Consider the following 17,882-nt stretch of genomic DNA (forward strand, 5'->3'; position numbering starts at 1 on the left):
TAAGCAGCTTACATTAACCTTCTTAACAGGAGATAGAACAGTACAGTAAGTGAGGGTTTTCAAGGCTGACAAGAAGGTGAATTTGGACTTAGTTCTGCCAGTTAGTTAATAATGATGGAACTTGAGACAAATTAACTTTCTGAGCTCCAATTTCCTCATTTGTAAAGTGGGTTAATAATAACTATGACATGGGCATGGTAATATAATTGAATGAAATGCCATATACACAATTATGATTGAAAATCAGTTAGCATGGGCTCTGGCCTGCCATAATATCTTATAAATTTTATTTGAGGCTCCCTTTTCTGCTCTCTGAGAATTTCTCAAGTTTTAATTTCATTCTTCATTCTTCACTTTCTCCCTTTATGACTCTGCTAGGGCTGCCATAACAAAGTACTACAGGCTGAGGGTTTTAACAACAGAAACTATTTTCCCAAAGTTATGAATGCTAGAAGTCTGAGACCAGGGTGTCAGCAGGCCTGGTTTCTTCTGAGTCCTCTCTCCTTAGTATGCAGATCAAACTCCTCTAATCCTTGTGTCCTCACATAGTCTTCCCTCTGTGTGTGTCTGTGTCTGTGTCCTAATCTGTTCTTCTTATAAAACTCCCCAGTCAGAGTGGATTAGGGCCCATCCTAATGACCTCGTTTAACTTAATTACCTCTCCGAAGACCCTGCCTCCAATACAGTCATGTTCTAAGGTACTGAGGGTTAAGACTTCAATTACTGGGTAGGGGACACAATTCACTCTCCCCCTCACTCTCTGCCTTCCTCAACAAAAGTTAAGAGAAAAGCACTAAGCTAGAGCAAGGAAAAATGAGTCCTATGCCTCATAATTTTTTAAACCTATTTTACTATATGACCTTGGCAAACTATTTTCCCTTTTTGATCCACATATTCTCAATCATTCAAATGAAGAGCTTGGAATAACAGGTTCCTTTTCTCTTCCTGCCCCTAGCCAAGCAAAGCTAAGTTTTTCCCATGATTTCTCATAGCAAAAAAGCGTTCTGAGATAGAGCGTGCAATGAAGTAAGTGAAATGAAAAGGAAACAAACAAAACATACCTTCTTGGTGGAATAAACCCAGGATGAAGTCCCTAGAAGCAGAAGATTATATTCAACTGCCTTAAAACCTTCTAAGTTGTCGAAGGCCCTTTCTCTCTATAAGGCCATAATTTAAACCAATTTAATTGGATAAACCAAGAACCCCACTATGAATTTATCAATATCCCCAAACAAAGTAATCTCATCAAGATTTGAGGCACCAATTCACTTTGAGGGAAAAAGTGCATGATTTCAAATAAAGGTCTCCTTGAAAGAATTAAGTGGAAAAAAGTTTTAAAAACAAACACACATACACACAGAAAATGTAAAATTAAAACCAGTTTCCAAGCTTATAGGTTGAGCCAGTAAGGAGTGGGGAAGAACTGGCCATGTTTCCTCTCCAGCTGTGTAGCTTCAGGTCCCAAGACACAGTGTACCTCTACAAATGTCAACAGCCTCAGCAAGACAGGGAGGAAGGCAAAGGTGATGGTGAGAAAACAAATGTGCTCATTCAAGAGCTGGAGGAAATGAGAGAAAGTAGAGTTTTCCATGTAAAATGGCATAACTAATGAAGGAATGAGTGGTGACAAGAATATAAGGCTAAGAGTAAAGACACTGGGATTTCAATCTGTAGTCTGATACTCATGAGCTGAGTGACTTCAGGCAGGTTACTCAACCTCTCATTCTGGCGTAGCTTTTAGTTTGGCTTCAACTAAAAAATAACCAACAATAAATCTGTCATTTCATTTTTGTTGTTAATGCAAAGATCTTGGAAAATATCAAAACAATGCAAACAAAATGAGATTCATTTAACTAGATTTTCCAAGGAATGTAATAATATATAGCTATTAAAAATAAAGTTATGGAAGGATATTTAAAACATGGAAAGATGTAATATATTGTGCAATGAAAAGTAAGGCATAAAACAGCATAAACAATATGTGGAATCATTTTAATAAATGGCACATATAGTCAAAAGAAAAAATCTAGATGGGTATACTGAAAGTTTACAGTGGTTCTCTCTGAGTAATTTCATTATAGCTTATTTTTATTGTCCTTACTGTTTGTGCTTTTGGTAAATTTTTCTACAACCAACATCCTTATTTTGTAATAAAAAAAAGCGCCTTAGTTAATTTTAAAATCCTTGTGCCCCACAGTAAAACAGATAGTAGCAAAAATGCATATTAGGTGGGTACCACTTGGTCTTGGTTTTATTATCCATAAGATGGGGCATTAGACTTAAAAAAAAATCTTGACCCAACAATCCCATTACTGGGTAAATACCCAAAGAAATATGAATCATCCTACTATAAAGACACATGCACATGTATGTTTATTGCAGCACTATTTACAATAGCAAAGACATAGAACCAACCCAAACGACCACCAATGATAGACTGGATAAAGAAAATGTGGTACATATACACCATGGAATACCATGCAGCCATAAAAAGGAATGAGATCATGTCCTTTGCAGGGACATGGATGAAGCTAGAAGGCATCATTCTCAGCAAACAAACACAGCAACAGAAAACCAAATATCACATGTTCTCACTTATAAGTGAGAGGTGAACACTGAGAACACATGGACACAGAGAGGGGAACAACGCACACCAGGGCCTGTTGGGAGGTTGGGGAGTGATGGAGGGAAGTTAGAGGATGGGTCAATAGGTGCAGCCAACCACCATGGCACATATATACCTATGTAACAAACCTGCATGTTCTGCACATGTATACCGTTTTTTTAAAGGAGAGATAAAGAAAAAAGTAATCTCCATGGAGACTCTGAAAGTACGAATTTTACAGAGTCATAGTAAGTTAAACCTCAAAAGAATCTTACCTAAGATTTAAGAGAATGGGGCATGCAGTGTGGAGTATGAAATGAGAAGGTGGCATTTAAATTCACGTTAGGAAGAATCCCTAATTGGTAGTTTCGCTAATTCAATGTAAAGATGCTGAAAGTGGTGGGAATCTCCCTGGCAAGTTGTTTGTGTACGTACAACAGTGTGGAGTAGCTTTGGACCTGCCAGAAACAAAACTGCTCTTAACAGGAAGGCTGGAGGGCTTCCTGATGCCAAGCAGTGCTAAGGAGTCCATCCCCTTTGCAGAGGAGGGGCACCAACTGTTCTCCATGTCCCCCATAACCTACATCACTTATACCTTACAGGAAACAGGCGCAGAGAAGGACTTACCCCTGGACTTGAAGTAAGTGAACTCCAGTTGGAATCAATGTCTTGTGACTCCAGAGGTGGGAGAGGGATAACTTAAGGTAGCACTATACTGTGGGGTTAACTTAAGGTAGCACCATACTGTGGGGTTAAGAATGGGGGCTCTAAGTCACATAAACTTAAGTTTGAACTTTGGTTCCATCATTTAAGCCTTGTGTGATATTAGGCAAATTACTTAATCTCTCTAAATTTCCTCATCAATAAAATGGAAAGAAAGACCTGGTTAAAAATCTATCTACCTAATTAAGTTGTTTTGAGAATTAAGTGAGATGATGAATAAAAAGCACTTTACACAGGGTACAATAAATGTGAATTATTCTTATTATTAAACTAACTTTTCCCAGAATGTACAGTCAATAAATATCTTTTATGCAATAAAAAATAGCAAAATGCTTTTATCATACCTGATTATATTATATATGACACTCTTATAACACAGAGTTCTTCAAACACTTTCTAATCAAAGGTTTTTGGTTCCATGAATATACTCTGATTCTCCCATTTTGTACTCCCTTTAAAAGGCTTTATTGATTACCATTACACATAAACCTATTGAAATCATGAACTCTCTGATTTGTACCCAGAGATAAGCTTAGTAAAATCTGTGTTAACTGGCCCTACCCCTCAAACTAAAGAATTACATTTAGAATAAAAACTAGTAATAAGAATAGCTCCAAACGTAGCTCAGAGAATGCTGACAGGTGCAGTGGGGTAAGAGACTAAAAATCTTTTGAAAGAACACACAGAAACAAAACCATTCCATGTAAATGTCCAGCCCTAACAGGGAAACAAAAAGAACTATGAGCTGCTCCTTAACCAGTGCTTCTAAAATACCAAGTTTGCTTTACAAATGCAGATTGGTCTATCTAGTTGCTGCTAATAACTCTAATGACTTTATAGTTTATGTGCAAAGGCACAAAGAGACCTCAATTAAGATCTATATTGTATCCTGGTTCGAAGAGTCATGGTGACAGTTTCCTCTATATGAAAGAGGACATAAAGGTCTGTATTAATTCTTTTAAATCATTTGCAGTAAGAGAAATGGTGTCTTTGTTGCAGGCAACAAGTATCCAGGTAGGCTCCTGAAACAAGCTCAGAATGAGCCCAGATGCAGAATCTGGAAGAGAGGATTGGAGGCCAGACAAGAAAGAAGTCGAAGTGATGGATGGACTTTCTGGCACATGTGCCCAGGTCAGGCCCTGGATTACAATGACTTGCTTGTTCTGCTAAAGAGCTATCATGTTTCTCTTGGCCCAGTGATCCTATGCCTTAGAGTGTGGCCTTATTTAGAAGTTAATATTCTAGAAAATTGTCAAACGGAAGATTATGTACAAGAACAAATTGGTATACTTTCAGGTGATCTTCTCTCTTGAAATCATTCCTGCTGGTAAGTGTTAAATACACCCAGTCATTCAGCAAATACAGAGGGCCTAATATGTGACAACCAAAGATTAAGTGCTGGAGATTCAGTGGTAACAAAACAAAAACCATCCCTATCCTCATGGCATGTACATGGCATGATTGGGCCTTTGAGGGTAGATTATTTCCATTGGATGGCAGTCATCATATTTAAAATATTAGCAAGAGCAGCTGAAAAAAGAGCTTGGTGAGCAGATACAGACGCCGAGTTGTTTTCGATTTGTTTTCTTGTTTGTTTGGCCAGTCTAGATTTTGGGCACTTATCGCTTTCATGCCCTTATCAATAGTAGCCTTATCCTAAAGAAAGACTGTATGTGACAGCAAATGAATCATGATACCACTTTAATAATGCTCGTCTGAATTAATACTAACGCTCTGCCAGGCAGAAGATCTATCAGTCATTATTAGTCCATCTCTCCTCTGCACAAAATCTATTAATTAAGTATACTCCCTGAATGAGAAAAAGGCTGGGACTTTAAGTGTAAAAAGCAACCAAAGCCCCTTATATACAATACAGATGTTGGCTGGTCCCTCTGAGTTTCAGCCAACAATGGCTGCTCTCATCCACTTTCTCCCTACTCTATATTCCCTCACAGGAAGGGCTTAGAACTCCTCTCTGTGAATTTGGAACAAAGTGAGGAGGGGCTGGCTCACAGGGTCATTTGCACTGGCAGGGACCTCAAGGAGCATCTGGTTCAATGCCCTCATTTTACTGATACAGAATCTGAGAAGGATAATAAGGGTTTGCCCAAAGTGACAAGTAAATTAAAGGCAAAGGCAGGCCTGAACCACAGTGTGCTGATATTCCCTCCAGCGTTCGCTTCCTTATTCCGCATCCAAGAACAAGAGGGTTCCTTTGCTCCACTAGTCCAAGGAACTCTTCTCTTAAAAAATAAAATCTCATTTTACCCTTAAAATCTCATTGTCCAGCACTTCCAGAGAAAAGAAGTAGTAATTAGGCCATGAGAAATGTTGTCCTTGAATTCCAGATGTTCCAAATAGGTTCCTGGACCATTCTACTGTGGAGCTTCCCCATCTAGCTTAAAGTGCTGGGTGTGTCCTGCAAATGTTTCTCCGCGTGACTGAAAGGAAACAGACAGCCTGGCTATGTCTGGGAAGAAGACAGGGATAGAGAGTGAGAAAGGGCCTTAGACCCAGCTCTGCTCTGAAGCAAGGCAGAAAAATAGCATCTGCTTTTCCACCCTGTACTCATACATGCTCCTGGGCAAAAGCCAGAAGCTCACTCAGACAGCTGGCAGAAGCAACGCATGAACCACTGTCAAGAGGACACACAACTCACTTGTTGTTCCAATAGTGATGTGATAGGGTTGGCCAGACCATCTCCAATCCTTCTTCCACTCTGTGAACACTGACCCACATTTAGGAGCTAACAGGTGTGGACAGCTGGAGATAATGGCGGGAGGAGGTAGTCACCTGTGCCTATGGAACTACTGCTTTCTTGCCTATGAAACTAATTTACCTCTGCAGGGATCAATCCCAGGATCTTACTTTTTCAGCTGTGTGACTTTAACCAAATTACTTAGTTTCTCTGAGCCTCCCTCCAGAACGCAAAATGATGGTTAATAACTGTAGCTATAAGAGTTGCCGTGAGTTAAATGAGATAATCCATGTAGCTTTCACTAAGACAGTTAACAATAATAACTCCACCATGCTTAGTCCCATATTTCTTACCACTGAGTTCCCTACAATCTAATTAACAGAAGAAAGTTCCTCAAGAAAAGTAGTTTTTATACTGGGCTTCATGTAGGGACTGGAACCAAAAGAAGAGGCCAAGTTGAGAGGCTCATTCTATTCCACCAAACTAGCTTTGGCCTTTTTTGAGGGGTGGGAGGATACCTGTGTTTCATATATTGAAATAAGCATATGTTGATGAAAGAGGGACTTCACAGCAAAAGGAGTCTGAAAATACAGGAGTCTATTTCTCTGGGTTTTCCAAGGTCTTTCTTATTTGTTTCTCATTTGCCTAGAGAAAGTGGGAGAAAAGGCAAAGTTGAGCATTGATTTGAGGAGGGAGAAACCAGGGAACAGTTCACCTCTCCGATTAACATCCATCACGGGCCGGGCGCGGTGGCTCACGCCTGTAATCCCAGCACTTTGGGAGGCCGAGGAGGGTGGATCACCTGAGGTCGGGAGTTCGAGACCAGCCTGACCAACATGGAGACAAGATCAGCCTGACCAACATGGAGAAAGCCCATCTCTACTAAAAATACAAAATTAGCTAGGCATGGTGATCCAATCCCAGCTACTCAGGAGGCTGAGGCAGGAGAATTGCTTGAACCTGGGAGGCGGAGGTTGCTGTGAGCTGAGATCGAGCCACTGCACTCCAGCCTGGGCAACAAGAGCAAACCTGTGTCTCAAAAAACAACAAACAAACAAACAAACAAAAAAACCATCCATCACAAGAGGTAATGACATATTCAAATCTCCTGTCTTGTTCTGATTAGATGCACTGATTTCATCAAAGGATGAAAACATTTACACCCCAGAGACCCATTCCTACTATTGTAAACATTTTGCAGTTTTTCAAATGTAATAAGCAAAAACAAATGGCCCTATAAAATACGTCAATAGGTAAAGAACAGAGGACCAATTAGGACAGAAGGTTTTTTTTTTTTCTTTTGGTTGTTGTTCTTTTCAAATTTAGTTTTTTTTTTCCCCCAACTGAAGAAAAAAGAGCAGACAAGCCACTAAAACACGAGTTATGAAGAAACAGCTGAAAGGATCTTCATAACCTGTGTCACTCTAGGCTAGAAGCTGATCAGCACTAAAAAATGACACAGAGTTCAACTAATTTAGGAAAATTCCCTCTATTCAGGGTAATGGAGAGTCTCTGTATCAAAAGTTCAAAGGCAGCCTAATGGCCTGTATCGGACTGTCAGAGATGACAAGCATAAAATTCTTAGGAACACTGTAACGTAACTAAACAACAACAAAAAAAGTTTTTATATAACACTGTTTATTTTTGTTTTCGAAAACTCTTATTTTAAAAAAATCATTTCCTAAGTAGTCTCTTTCTAACCAGACCATTGTCAAATCTTCTTTTATTAATTTCCACATTCCAAAGTAGTTGAGATTTTATAAATATAAATCAGCGTCTGCTCTCTTGAACACATCCAGAGTTCACAGACCACTTTCATGGCCACTGTTTGAGCCTCTTAGTAGTTCAGTGCAATAAGCAGAAACGCCTTTTATTTATAAACCGAGGGTCTTGCCACATAGACTTGAATTCTCTCAGGAAATCTATTTCTTCAGAATTCCTCCCAGGGCCCAGCTGGCCTGGTCACAGCTAGTAATGTTCGAGGCTCTTTGTATACCTGAGGCCTTCTCCTAGTATTTGAGGAAAAGGAATAACCTGGCTAAGAATCAGCACATACCTGCTCAAAATTTAAAGTAACAAATGAACACTTTAGGCAGGGCCTGGGCTAAGACTTCCATGATCAGATATCTAAGATGCTTTCCATTCCTAAGCATTCGCTATTTTTCTTCTGTCTTTTACCCTGGAATTTCCCTTTCAAGATGCCTTACACGGAGAGAGCTGGTTTTCCGTGACTCCTCTTCTTTTGGTTTCCTCAACTCTAGTTCTCCATCTCCTAATATTTTCCTCTCATTCTTAAATGACAACCATTGAAGCAAGAGGAATGCGTAGATCCAAAGGTGGGATTGCATTTGTCCCTTCCTCTAGTTCTAGGCTCCCAGCTTAACTGCTGCAGAGATCTGGGTGTTACTCCAGTTCATAAGGTCCCTTCACTTCTCCAAAAAAGAAAATAAATTCCAGTGGCACCTATGACATTCACAATTACCCCTTTCAAGGGAGATCACAGAGCTCTGACTACTATCTTAGACTGAACTTTGCGAGTTGTATTCCTAACTGGGGATTTGTCTTCCAGCAATTCCCAAATATCACACACACAACCAAACTTTCAATGCAACAGAAATGCATTATCTGCAAGACAATGTTTACAGAAATCCAAGTAGAGTTGCAAAAGACCAGTTCTCTGTCATTTGTCTCCTAGAGGGAATTCTGGAGCTGTTTCCACAACTTTCAACATCTCAGCTGCACATGCCTCCAGGAGGCAGCTGCTGCACCACAGCAGCCTCAGCTTTGAAGCCAGACAAGGCCTAGGTTTGATTGCCAGCTTTGCCCCAATATTCTCACCAGGCAACTCTAAATAACTGACTTCACCTAACCATATTTCAGTTTCCTTCCTTAACTGGGAAATGATTATCTGTGGAGGTTCTAATACGAAAATACATATAAAATACTGGAACCTAAGTGCCTAAGTATCAGGGCCTGGCCCAGTCCTGTGGTCAGCTTCAAGTTGTAACGTATGTCAGAGGAAAACAATAACTGTAACTTATCAAAAGTTTCTACCTGTAGAATTGATGGTGACTACTATTTCAAAAATGTGTTCTTATATGTACTTAATATAAAAGGTAAGAAAGACCGTGTTATGGGATTTGTGGACAGTGACAAGAAAAATATGCCTCCCAGCAGTGGAGATGGTCTGGAAACCATTTGCCCTACCAATGCTGAGTAACAGTGATGGTAGAGGCAGAGGCAGAGACACCAAAAAGAGTGTGATGGTGAAGGACATGCATTTTTATTTCAGTCGGGTGTGTAGGTTTAAGTCCGGCCTCTAACCCTTACTAAATCTCTGACCATGAGCAAATTATTTTTTTATTTTCTAAGATTTTGCTTAACTTATAAAATAGGGGTAACTATAGTCCCTCTCAGACAGTATTGATTGAGTCCAGGATTCAACGAAACAAGGCATGCAAGGCATAAAAAAACATAATACCTGACACAAAATAAACACTCAACATGTGTGGGCTATTATTAGGAATAATTTTTAATCAATTCATCCATTTAAGTGTCAAATAAATGATTTGACAATAAAATGTACTAGAGGCAACGGAGGCTTCTTCCTGCCTGCAGAGGGGAAGATTCTGCATCTCAATAGCAAATGCACAGGACGTTCCAAGCCTAATCATTATGTATCCGTATACCAGGTCCATCGCCAGACAGTGAAGATATAAGGTCCCTTGCTGTGATCTGTCGAATCCCCAAAACTGCCAGTCTCTGATCATTAGAAGCAAGGCTTGTGTTGAGGTAGAACAGATAATCCACATAGCTGACCTGAGAAGGGACAATGAAGATCTGAAGTCCCGGGAGCTACTCGGGAGAAAGGTAGCTACTCCCAGCCAACTCCAACAGGGACACAGAAATCTCCCCCTCATATCCAGCCCTCCCACAGGAAACCAATAAAACAAGGATAGTAAGAATGCCTTAATCTCAGGAAGGCAATAAAAATAGGTAGAAGGAGGAGAAAACAAAACAAAATAAAAACAACCAATCCTATTCTGGACCCAAAACACTGGTAGAAAGTAGTTCCTAGGAAGGCAAAGGGTACCAGGCCAAGAAAGACTGCCCCCGCCAGTCCTCAGATTGCAGTGACACCTCAGCTACTGGGTGGGGCTGCCTTCACAGAAAGGAATAGAGAGGGCATAGAAAATTCAATTCAAACTCCATAACATTACCATTTCTCAAATATACTAGAATTGATGGTAGGGAGTATACGTTATACTTAGATCTTTAATCATATTTTCTGCACATGAATATGTATGTCTACATTGTTATATTTATAACTATATCTAGAAAAGGTACCTCAACCTTCATAGTATATAGACAACTATAATCTTCTATAGACACACAAACATACATAAATATTTTATTCTAAAATAGAGTCCTTGTTCACGGAAATGCAAACACGAAGCATGAGAAAATTTACAAATGGATTCCTTATCCCCAAAGACCAACATCCGCCTCCTGCCATGCCCTTCCTTTTCATCCCCTTGGTTTTAACAATGAATTCAAGGCAGTCTGGTTTGAAGAAATTCACAACCACTGTCTACTCCTATTACAGCTGCTGGAGATACAGCCCCAGCTTCAAGGCAGAGGCTGCTATGCAGCACCACGCCCCACACACAGAGAGAAAGGATGGAAGCCGCACTGAAAATGAAGGATGTACCCCAGGGATGATCATTCAAACGGAAACAAAAGGGAATCCACTGCAAATCTGACCCTGGGATTAGGGCGCAACCACATTTACTGGAGCTCCTAAGGCAAGTTATCAAGGCTGAATTTCTTTATCTTTCCTTAAAGGTGGCTTAAATGATACCTAGAAGAATGGGTGTGGCTCTCAATGTCATGTCACAGGCTGAGTCCAGAAGAAGAACCACTGCAGTCTAGGGGAAAAAAAAAAAAAGGTTCTCTGCCCATCCCTAACAGGAAAACTAGCAAATATACACTGGATGTTAAAGCAAGTGGCAGAAACATGTGGCATACCTCCAGCATAGAACAGCATGAGAGCTGTGGTTCAATCTCCTGAGTTGGGGAAATAAGTAAAAATTGAGCTTTTGTCCCAATCAGTTTTTTCTTTCTGTCTTTTTTCTTTCTTTCCTTCTTTCTTTCTTTCTTTTTCTAGATGATAACTTCCACAGTTCTTTGGAAAGACAAGACAGTCGGCACTAGGTAATACTGTGCATTGTAAAAGATCCATGGTATCTCTTCAATAATGGAAAGTGAATGCCATCAGGTAGTGGTAAGGATCCCTTAAAACCCAAAGCCTCTACCAGGCAAAAGGATCCCTGCGGGCCTCAACTCTTCTCCCTGGGGAGTGTTTCTTCCCTAACACCAGCTGGGAAGCTGGTAAGGGTGGGGTGCATTTGTGTGAAGTGAAGCTCAGTTGCATGAAAAAGGTATGGTGAGGCAAAAAAAATAAATAAATAATTAAACGATTTGACAATAAAATGTACTAGGGGCAACGGAGGCTTCTTCCTGCCTGCAGAGGGGAAGATTCTGCATCTCAATAGCAAACGCACAGGATGTTCCAAGCCTAAGGGAACAAGTGCAAACAGACTCGTGCCCGCAACAAAACCTGGCGGACCCTGCAAATCAACTACTGTGGCAGGTAAAGCTCTGCCCTAGGGCGGCAGCAGAGCCTTCCAGGGGCCAGCTGATCACTTCCTTTGTTCAGCTTGCAAAGATGGAGTAGCCACCCATTCCCCCACTGACACACACACACACACACACACACACACACACACACACCATCTAATTCACTATAGACAAAGCACAACCGCACTGCTCTGTGCTAAACTAAAAAACGTTAGTTTTTATTTATTCTATTTTTGTAAATGCCCATCCCAGCCTGCCATATGTGCCTACTATTTGGGGGCATCGTTGCAGCGCATCACCACGGAATCCCAGCCTTGCTGGACGCCGGTGAAGACGCGGTTTCTGTACCTGATAATGGCACGTCCCCTCTCCACCCCGCCCTAGGCGCACCCTAGCGCATTTGACACCCGCCGGTCGCGGCGTCTCGGTCTTGCACACAATGGGTTGAACACTGCATGCACACAGCGTGCGCCCGCGACAGCAAACTAAAATCTGCTCTAAAAACTCGGCCTTTTCTTTGATGTGAGGGAGAAAAGAAATGAAAAATGTAAAGTGCATCGAAGGCACACACACACACACAAACACACACACACACACACACACACAAAGTTGATCATTCCCACTGCAGCCACGTTAGCTGTCCAGTCCCATAAATGATACATTGAAATATGAATCGGAGTGAACGCAGGCATGAAGGGGACACGGCGAGGACAGGTGGTCCAGACACCCTGCCACCCTCGCGGCGCAGGGGTCAGAGCCGTGGGGCTGGAGCTGGGAGAGGGGCGCGGTCGGGCTACGAAGTACCCCTGGGGAAAGGTGTCATCTCTCCAAACCCAGTCCGGCCGAAAGGATCCTTAGACAAAAAGCACACCTCAACCTGGGGTGGCACAAACCGACACCCCGGGCGGAGCAGGGGTCCTGGGAGAGCCGCGAGCCCCGCGCTCCTGCCTGCGATGGGAAGGGAGAATAAATAATCCAAACTTCTCCGCGCCACTGTTTGGGTTTCCTCTTTGTTTTGTTTTCCCCAAACCCCAGGGTCGCTCAGTCTGTGTGGCGCCGGCTGGACTGACCGCCGCTCTCCACCACCCGGACCCCGGGTCTCCGTCCCTCCCCGGGGACCGGGCCAGTGAAGCCGGCGGGATCCGAGCCGACCCCGCCCGCAGAGCAGCCGGCAAGGGGAGCGAGCGAGGAGGGAGGGAGCGGCGGCCGCCCGGACTCACCGTGATCCGCGGGATGTTCTTCTTGCCTTGGTAGGACATGGTGGCGGCAGTGGCTGCAGCGGCTGGCTCCCTCCCTCCTTCTGCTCCGGCTCGCCCGCGCCTATCCTCAGCGCACAGCGCCCCGAGATCAGGTGGAGTGAATGGTGCGCTGGCCGCGCCGCCGCCTCCGCCCGCCTCCGCCCCCCTCCCGGGCTCCCGCGGCGGCTGCCAGAGACAATAGTAAATCTCCCCGGTCCCCCTTTCACCCCCGCCCCCCCCCACGCACACCCTCCTCCACCCGCGTTCACGCCCGGGTTTTGTTTTTTTTTTTTTTTTCTTTTGCTGTGCCAGCTGGGACCCCGTAAGACAAGAATGGCTGATCTGCGACTCCTCCCTCTTCTCTCTTATCCCTATTGATTTTCCTCTTTGCATCTGCCTCACCCACTTTTTCTTTTTCTTCCTTTTTTTTTTTCCCCTGATTTGCGAGTGCGGCGGAGCCAGGCTGCTCCACAGCCACCAGGGGGCGCGAGGGGCTTTTCAGGAGCGGAGGCTGAGGCCCGGGGGTGGGAGCATCAGCTACGCCCTCCCGGCCGCGGAGCCGAGCCCCGGGCACCGCCGCCCCCAGCCAGCCCCTTGTCGGATCTCCCACCTTCCCTGCCCTGGTTTCAGAATGGAGACGGTTCCTGGCTTCCCTCCCGGCACTCGCTCTCCTCCGCCATCGCGCGGGTCGAATGCGGCGACCGCGCCTTTGTTCGAGAGGAGGGCTGGGCGCCGCCTCTGCTGCTCGCCGGGTGGTAAACAGCGGCGCAGCCCCTTCAGACGCCGGGGACTGGTCCGACTCTGCAACCTGGCGGGCCTGCTGGGTTCCCCAGGCCCGGAACACACACACACATTAGAAAATGGAAAGCCGTGACTCGCTCTCAGAGGCTGCAAGAGGCACGGTAGCAGTGGACTCAACCATTCCCTATATTTAAAAAATATCCAAGTAGCATCTTGTTAAAGAAACTCCACTGCCTGAGTCTCAGAATCAAAGAAAGAACATGAATGCTGCTCTGTGAGTAAAAAGTAGAAAACACCTGTGGAGTGGGAAGGCAGAAGCCCAGACACGTTCCTTGTGTGCAGCCATGGATTTGGAGTAGAACTCTATTGCTCCCCGTCAGTAATGAACCACGTGCACTACTCACAATCCAGAGTTTACTTTAGACAGGGCTGATAGACGAAGGTTTTTTATATGTTACAAGCAAAACCATGGCCCTTCGGCGATGGAATATGTTGTCCTTTAGCTAAGGTTTTTTATATGTTATTACAAGCAAAACCATGGCCCTTCGGCGATGGAATATATTGTCCTTTAGCTAAGGTTTTTTATATGTTATTACAAGCAAAACCATGGCCCTTCGGCGATGGAATATATTGTCCTTTAGCTACCTGCTAAAATCAAACGGTCAAAGGGAGACATATTTGGAGAGGCCACTGTGGGTGGGGTCTGAGTGGTGGCTGGGGGTGAGGGAGCTCCTTAACTCCAAGAAAAATAATTCCAAACATAAAATTTAAGGAACAAAAACAAGACTTGCTATGCAAAAAAAAAAAAAAAAAAAAAAATTATAAAACCCTTTTAAGACAAGTTTCCACCACTCCCCAATTGTCAATCTTAATGTCCTATTAAATAGAAATCCTGTATGTCACTAAGCATGACTAAAGCTGTGTTGAGGATCTTGAATTCACGTTTCCATAAGGCAGCCGACTGATGACAATTCTAGACATCTTGTCATTAAAGTGAAGGCGTGCTTGCAATAAAGAAACTACACAAGGCATCCACAGAAAGAGGACACAGAATACTCCAGCTTGGGCTTTCCATAAACCCGAAACGAACCAGACTGGTCACATAATCCAAGGACACACAAAACCCCCCTTAAACATTCTCTCTCAAGTGAGTTAATCCAAGCTTCTGGTTATTTATGGTTAATTGGACTGAATGCAGTCTTCACAAGAAAAGTCCACAGCAGTCTCCACTTTATTTCTGTGATACTCTGGAAAGGAGGATGAATGCCAAGCAAAGAACACCTCCCTATACTCTTGCAAAACACAAGGGGGAAAAAAAAAGACTGGGCCAAAGGCACGCCCTAAACATTTTGTTTTGTTCTTAAAGCATAAGTGCTGAGACCACTAGCCAAGAGTTGTGAAATTACAAAGCATTCTGGGGATTGGCATGCAAATGAGCAGGATTATATTTAGAACAGAGTAAAAGGAGAATTAACTACATACTATGGAAACCAGCAGAGCTCTCTCTCTGCATCTTTCCCATAGATTTTACTGTCCCAAACTTACTGGAAAGGATCATGCACATTTTTCTCAAGAAAAGCAAAAATATGTAGGGGACATTTACAATCCTTAAAACAAACAAACAAACAAAAAAAACCACTCCTGCTTTTTTTAAAATTTTACAAGTTTCTTTGCCTTTCTTACATCTGAGTTATCTCCTCTGTTACCATCATTATAATCCAGAACACTCTTTACTAACTACATTTATACCTTATTTTTGATCACTTGATTGTGTGTGTGTGTGTGTGCGTGTGTGTGTGTGTGTTTCAAATAACAAGACTTGGTTAAGTTTTTTTGAGGTCAGGTTTGCATGCGAGAGGCCATGTTGAATGGCAATTGCAGTATGTTCTTCTGGATCTGACTGCTGTGACCAGCCAGACACAGGAACACAGCAAATTGATTCAAGCTGTTGCCATCATCAGAAATGTACAACAAACACTATTTTCCTTGTTTCATCCCCTTCAATTATCTTTCACTTTCTTGAACCAAAATAAAGCCTCTAAGATGAATTTGAAGGAAAAAGCCTTCCTTGGCTATAAGAAAGGCAGCCATCAACACAGGATGCCTCTGTGTCTGGCCAAGAGAGAGAAGAATGGAACCAGTATGGATGTTTTCCACAGTAGAATGACTCTGAATGGTTTTCCTTGGATACAAAGCAGTGCTTGGCTTTAGGTATCTCAGGAAACTGTGAAAGAGGGAGGTGAAGACATAGAAATAGAGACTTGATTTACAGTCCCAAAGAAACTTAACTTTGGCTACCACACCTGCCACACCCCAGATTTCCACACCTAAATCAATGCGTACTCCATTCCAGTTGCTCAGGCCAAAGGTTTGGCACCATCCTTGATTTCTCTCCTTCAGTCACGCCCCTACTCTCCATATAAAATCTTTCGGCAAATGCTATTGATTCTACTTTTTTTTTTTTTTTTTTTTTTGAGACAGAGTCTCGCTCTTGTCGCCCAGGCTGGAGTGCAATGCGGTGATCTCGGCTCACTGCAACCTCTGCCTCCCAGGTTCAAGCAATTCTCCTGCCTCAACCTCCTGAGTAGCTGGGATTACAGGTGCCCACAACCATGCCCGGCTAATTTTTTTACTTTTAGTAGAGACAAGGGTTTCGCCGTGTTGGCCATGCTGGTCTCGAACTCCTGACCTCAGGTGATCTGCTAGCCTCAGCCTCCCAAAGTGCTGGGATTACAGGCATGAACCACCACACCCAGCCGGTTCTATCTTTTAAATGTATCCACACTATGGTCTCCTCTTATGATTTGCAAAGTTTCTTCCTGTGTTTAGCCACCATTAGCTATCACCTGAATTATTATAACCTCCTAACTGGGTTCTCTTCTTCACCGTCATTCATTCATTCATTAATTCTCAAAATATTCACACAATACTTATCTTGTGCTTACTATGTGCCATTATTTTTCTAGGTGTTAGTGCAACAGAGGTGAATAATAAGTCCCAAATATCATGGAGTTTACTTTATATTCTTATTATCATATAATAACACATATCCTTATTACACCACCTGTCACTTGCTAGCCCCCTTTCCTGCTTTATCTTCATAATACTTTTTACCACGACATATTAATTTTATTATTGGGTATTCTCCCCATCACCAGAATGTAAGCTATTCGAGGCCATTGGGATGTGTCTGTTTATTCACTGAGTGCCTGAAATAGAGCCCTGTCCATAGAAATTGCTCAATAATTATTAGGTGAGTGAATGTAAGAATTTTTAAAAATTGCATCTGGAGAAAGACTGAATAGGTGAAGAAGAACTTTTCTGGAACTAAAGGGCATGCAGTTAGAATGTAGATTTTACAGTGTCTATTTTTGCTTCTCTATGCATTTTTAGAGTTTCCTGATTCTGGATTTCAGAGCAGATGAATTAAGATGGCGAAGAATCACTTTGCTAATATGATACAGTCCAAAAATTTCAAGGCAACATATGGGCCAAAGAAAGGCTCAATAGAGTAGAATTGGTACGTGGGCACTGATTAGTTTTATGCCAATGAGGCTGATTCAGTCAGGAGAGGAAACTTTATGAGGCAGGAGAGAAGTAGGTCAATGACTCTATGAAAATTCTAGAATAGGCAACTCAGGTGACATTTATTGTTTGAGTGGAGGTCTTGCCCTTAGCTAGAAACAAGACTGGTTCTTCCACAGTCACTGAAGAGAATATCTTCTCACAGAGTCCAGTAGCTGGGTATATTTCCTGGAAGGACTTCACAGAATTTGTCTTTTGACTCCATCTACTTTTTCTGCCATCAGCTAAGACCATCTAGGAAAGAAGGTATTGGGAGAGGGAGGAGGAGTTCATATGAAAATCATTTTCCAGGACAGTAAAAGAACTAGGAAAATATGGTATGATTATCTGGCAGTGTCAGAGGCGTGTTAACCAGAGCAACTCCATCTTGAAAAGGAGCTGTGTAAAATGAGGCCGAGACCTGAGACCTACTGGGCTGCATTCCCAGATGGTTAAGGCATTCTAAGTCACAGGATGAGACAGAAGGCCGGCACAAGATACAGGTCATAAAGACCTTCCTGACAGAACAGGTTGCAGTAAAGATGCTTGCTAAATCCCACCAAAACCAAGATGGCGACGAGAGTGACCTATGGTCGTCCTCACTGCTACACTCCCACCAGCACCATGACAGTTTACAAATGCCATGGCAACGTTGGAAGTTACCCTATATGGT

General features: G+C 42.8%; 1 protein-coding gene across 3 annotated transcripts in view; it reads right to left on the reverse strand.

Moving 5' to 3' along the window:
• The window catches only part of DPYSL3 (dihydropyrimidinase like 3), a 114,577-nt gene that overhangs the window by 50,457 nt on the left and 46,238 nt on the right, over nucleotides 1-17,882 (reverse strand). The window contains exon 1 of one of the 3 annotated variants that reach the window (XM_065546935.2): nucleotides 13,515-13,598. The exons of 1 other annotated variant lie outside the window; for it this stretch is intronic. Coding sequence is in view for 1 of the 2 variants with exons in the window: in XM_065546934.1 (XP_065403006.1) it covers nucleotides 12,887-12,925 (39 nt within the window). In the remaining variant the exon portion in view is untranslated. Of the gene's footprint in view, nucleotides 1-12,886; nucleotides 12,969-13,514; nucleotides 13,599-17,882 lie in introns of those variants that run through there. One more of the 3 variants, XM_065546934.1, reaches the window with a different exon arrangement.

This window comes from Macaca fascicularis, chromosome 6 (assembly GCF_037993035.2).
Source record: "Macaca fascicularis isolate 582-1 chromosome 6, T2T-MFA8v1.1".
NCBI lineage: Eukaryota > Metazoa > Chordata > Mammalia > Primates > Cercopithecidae > Macaca > Macaca fascicularis.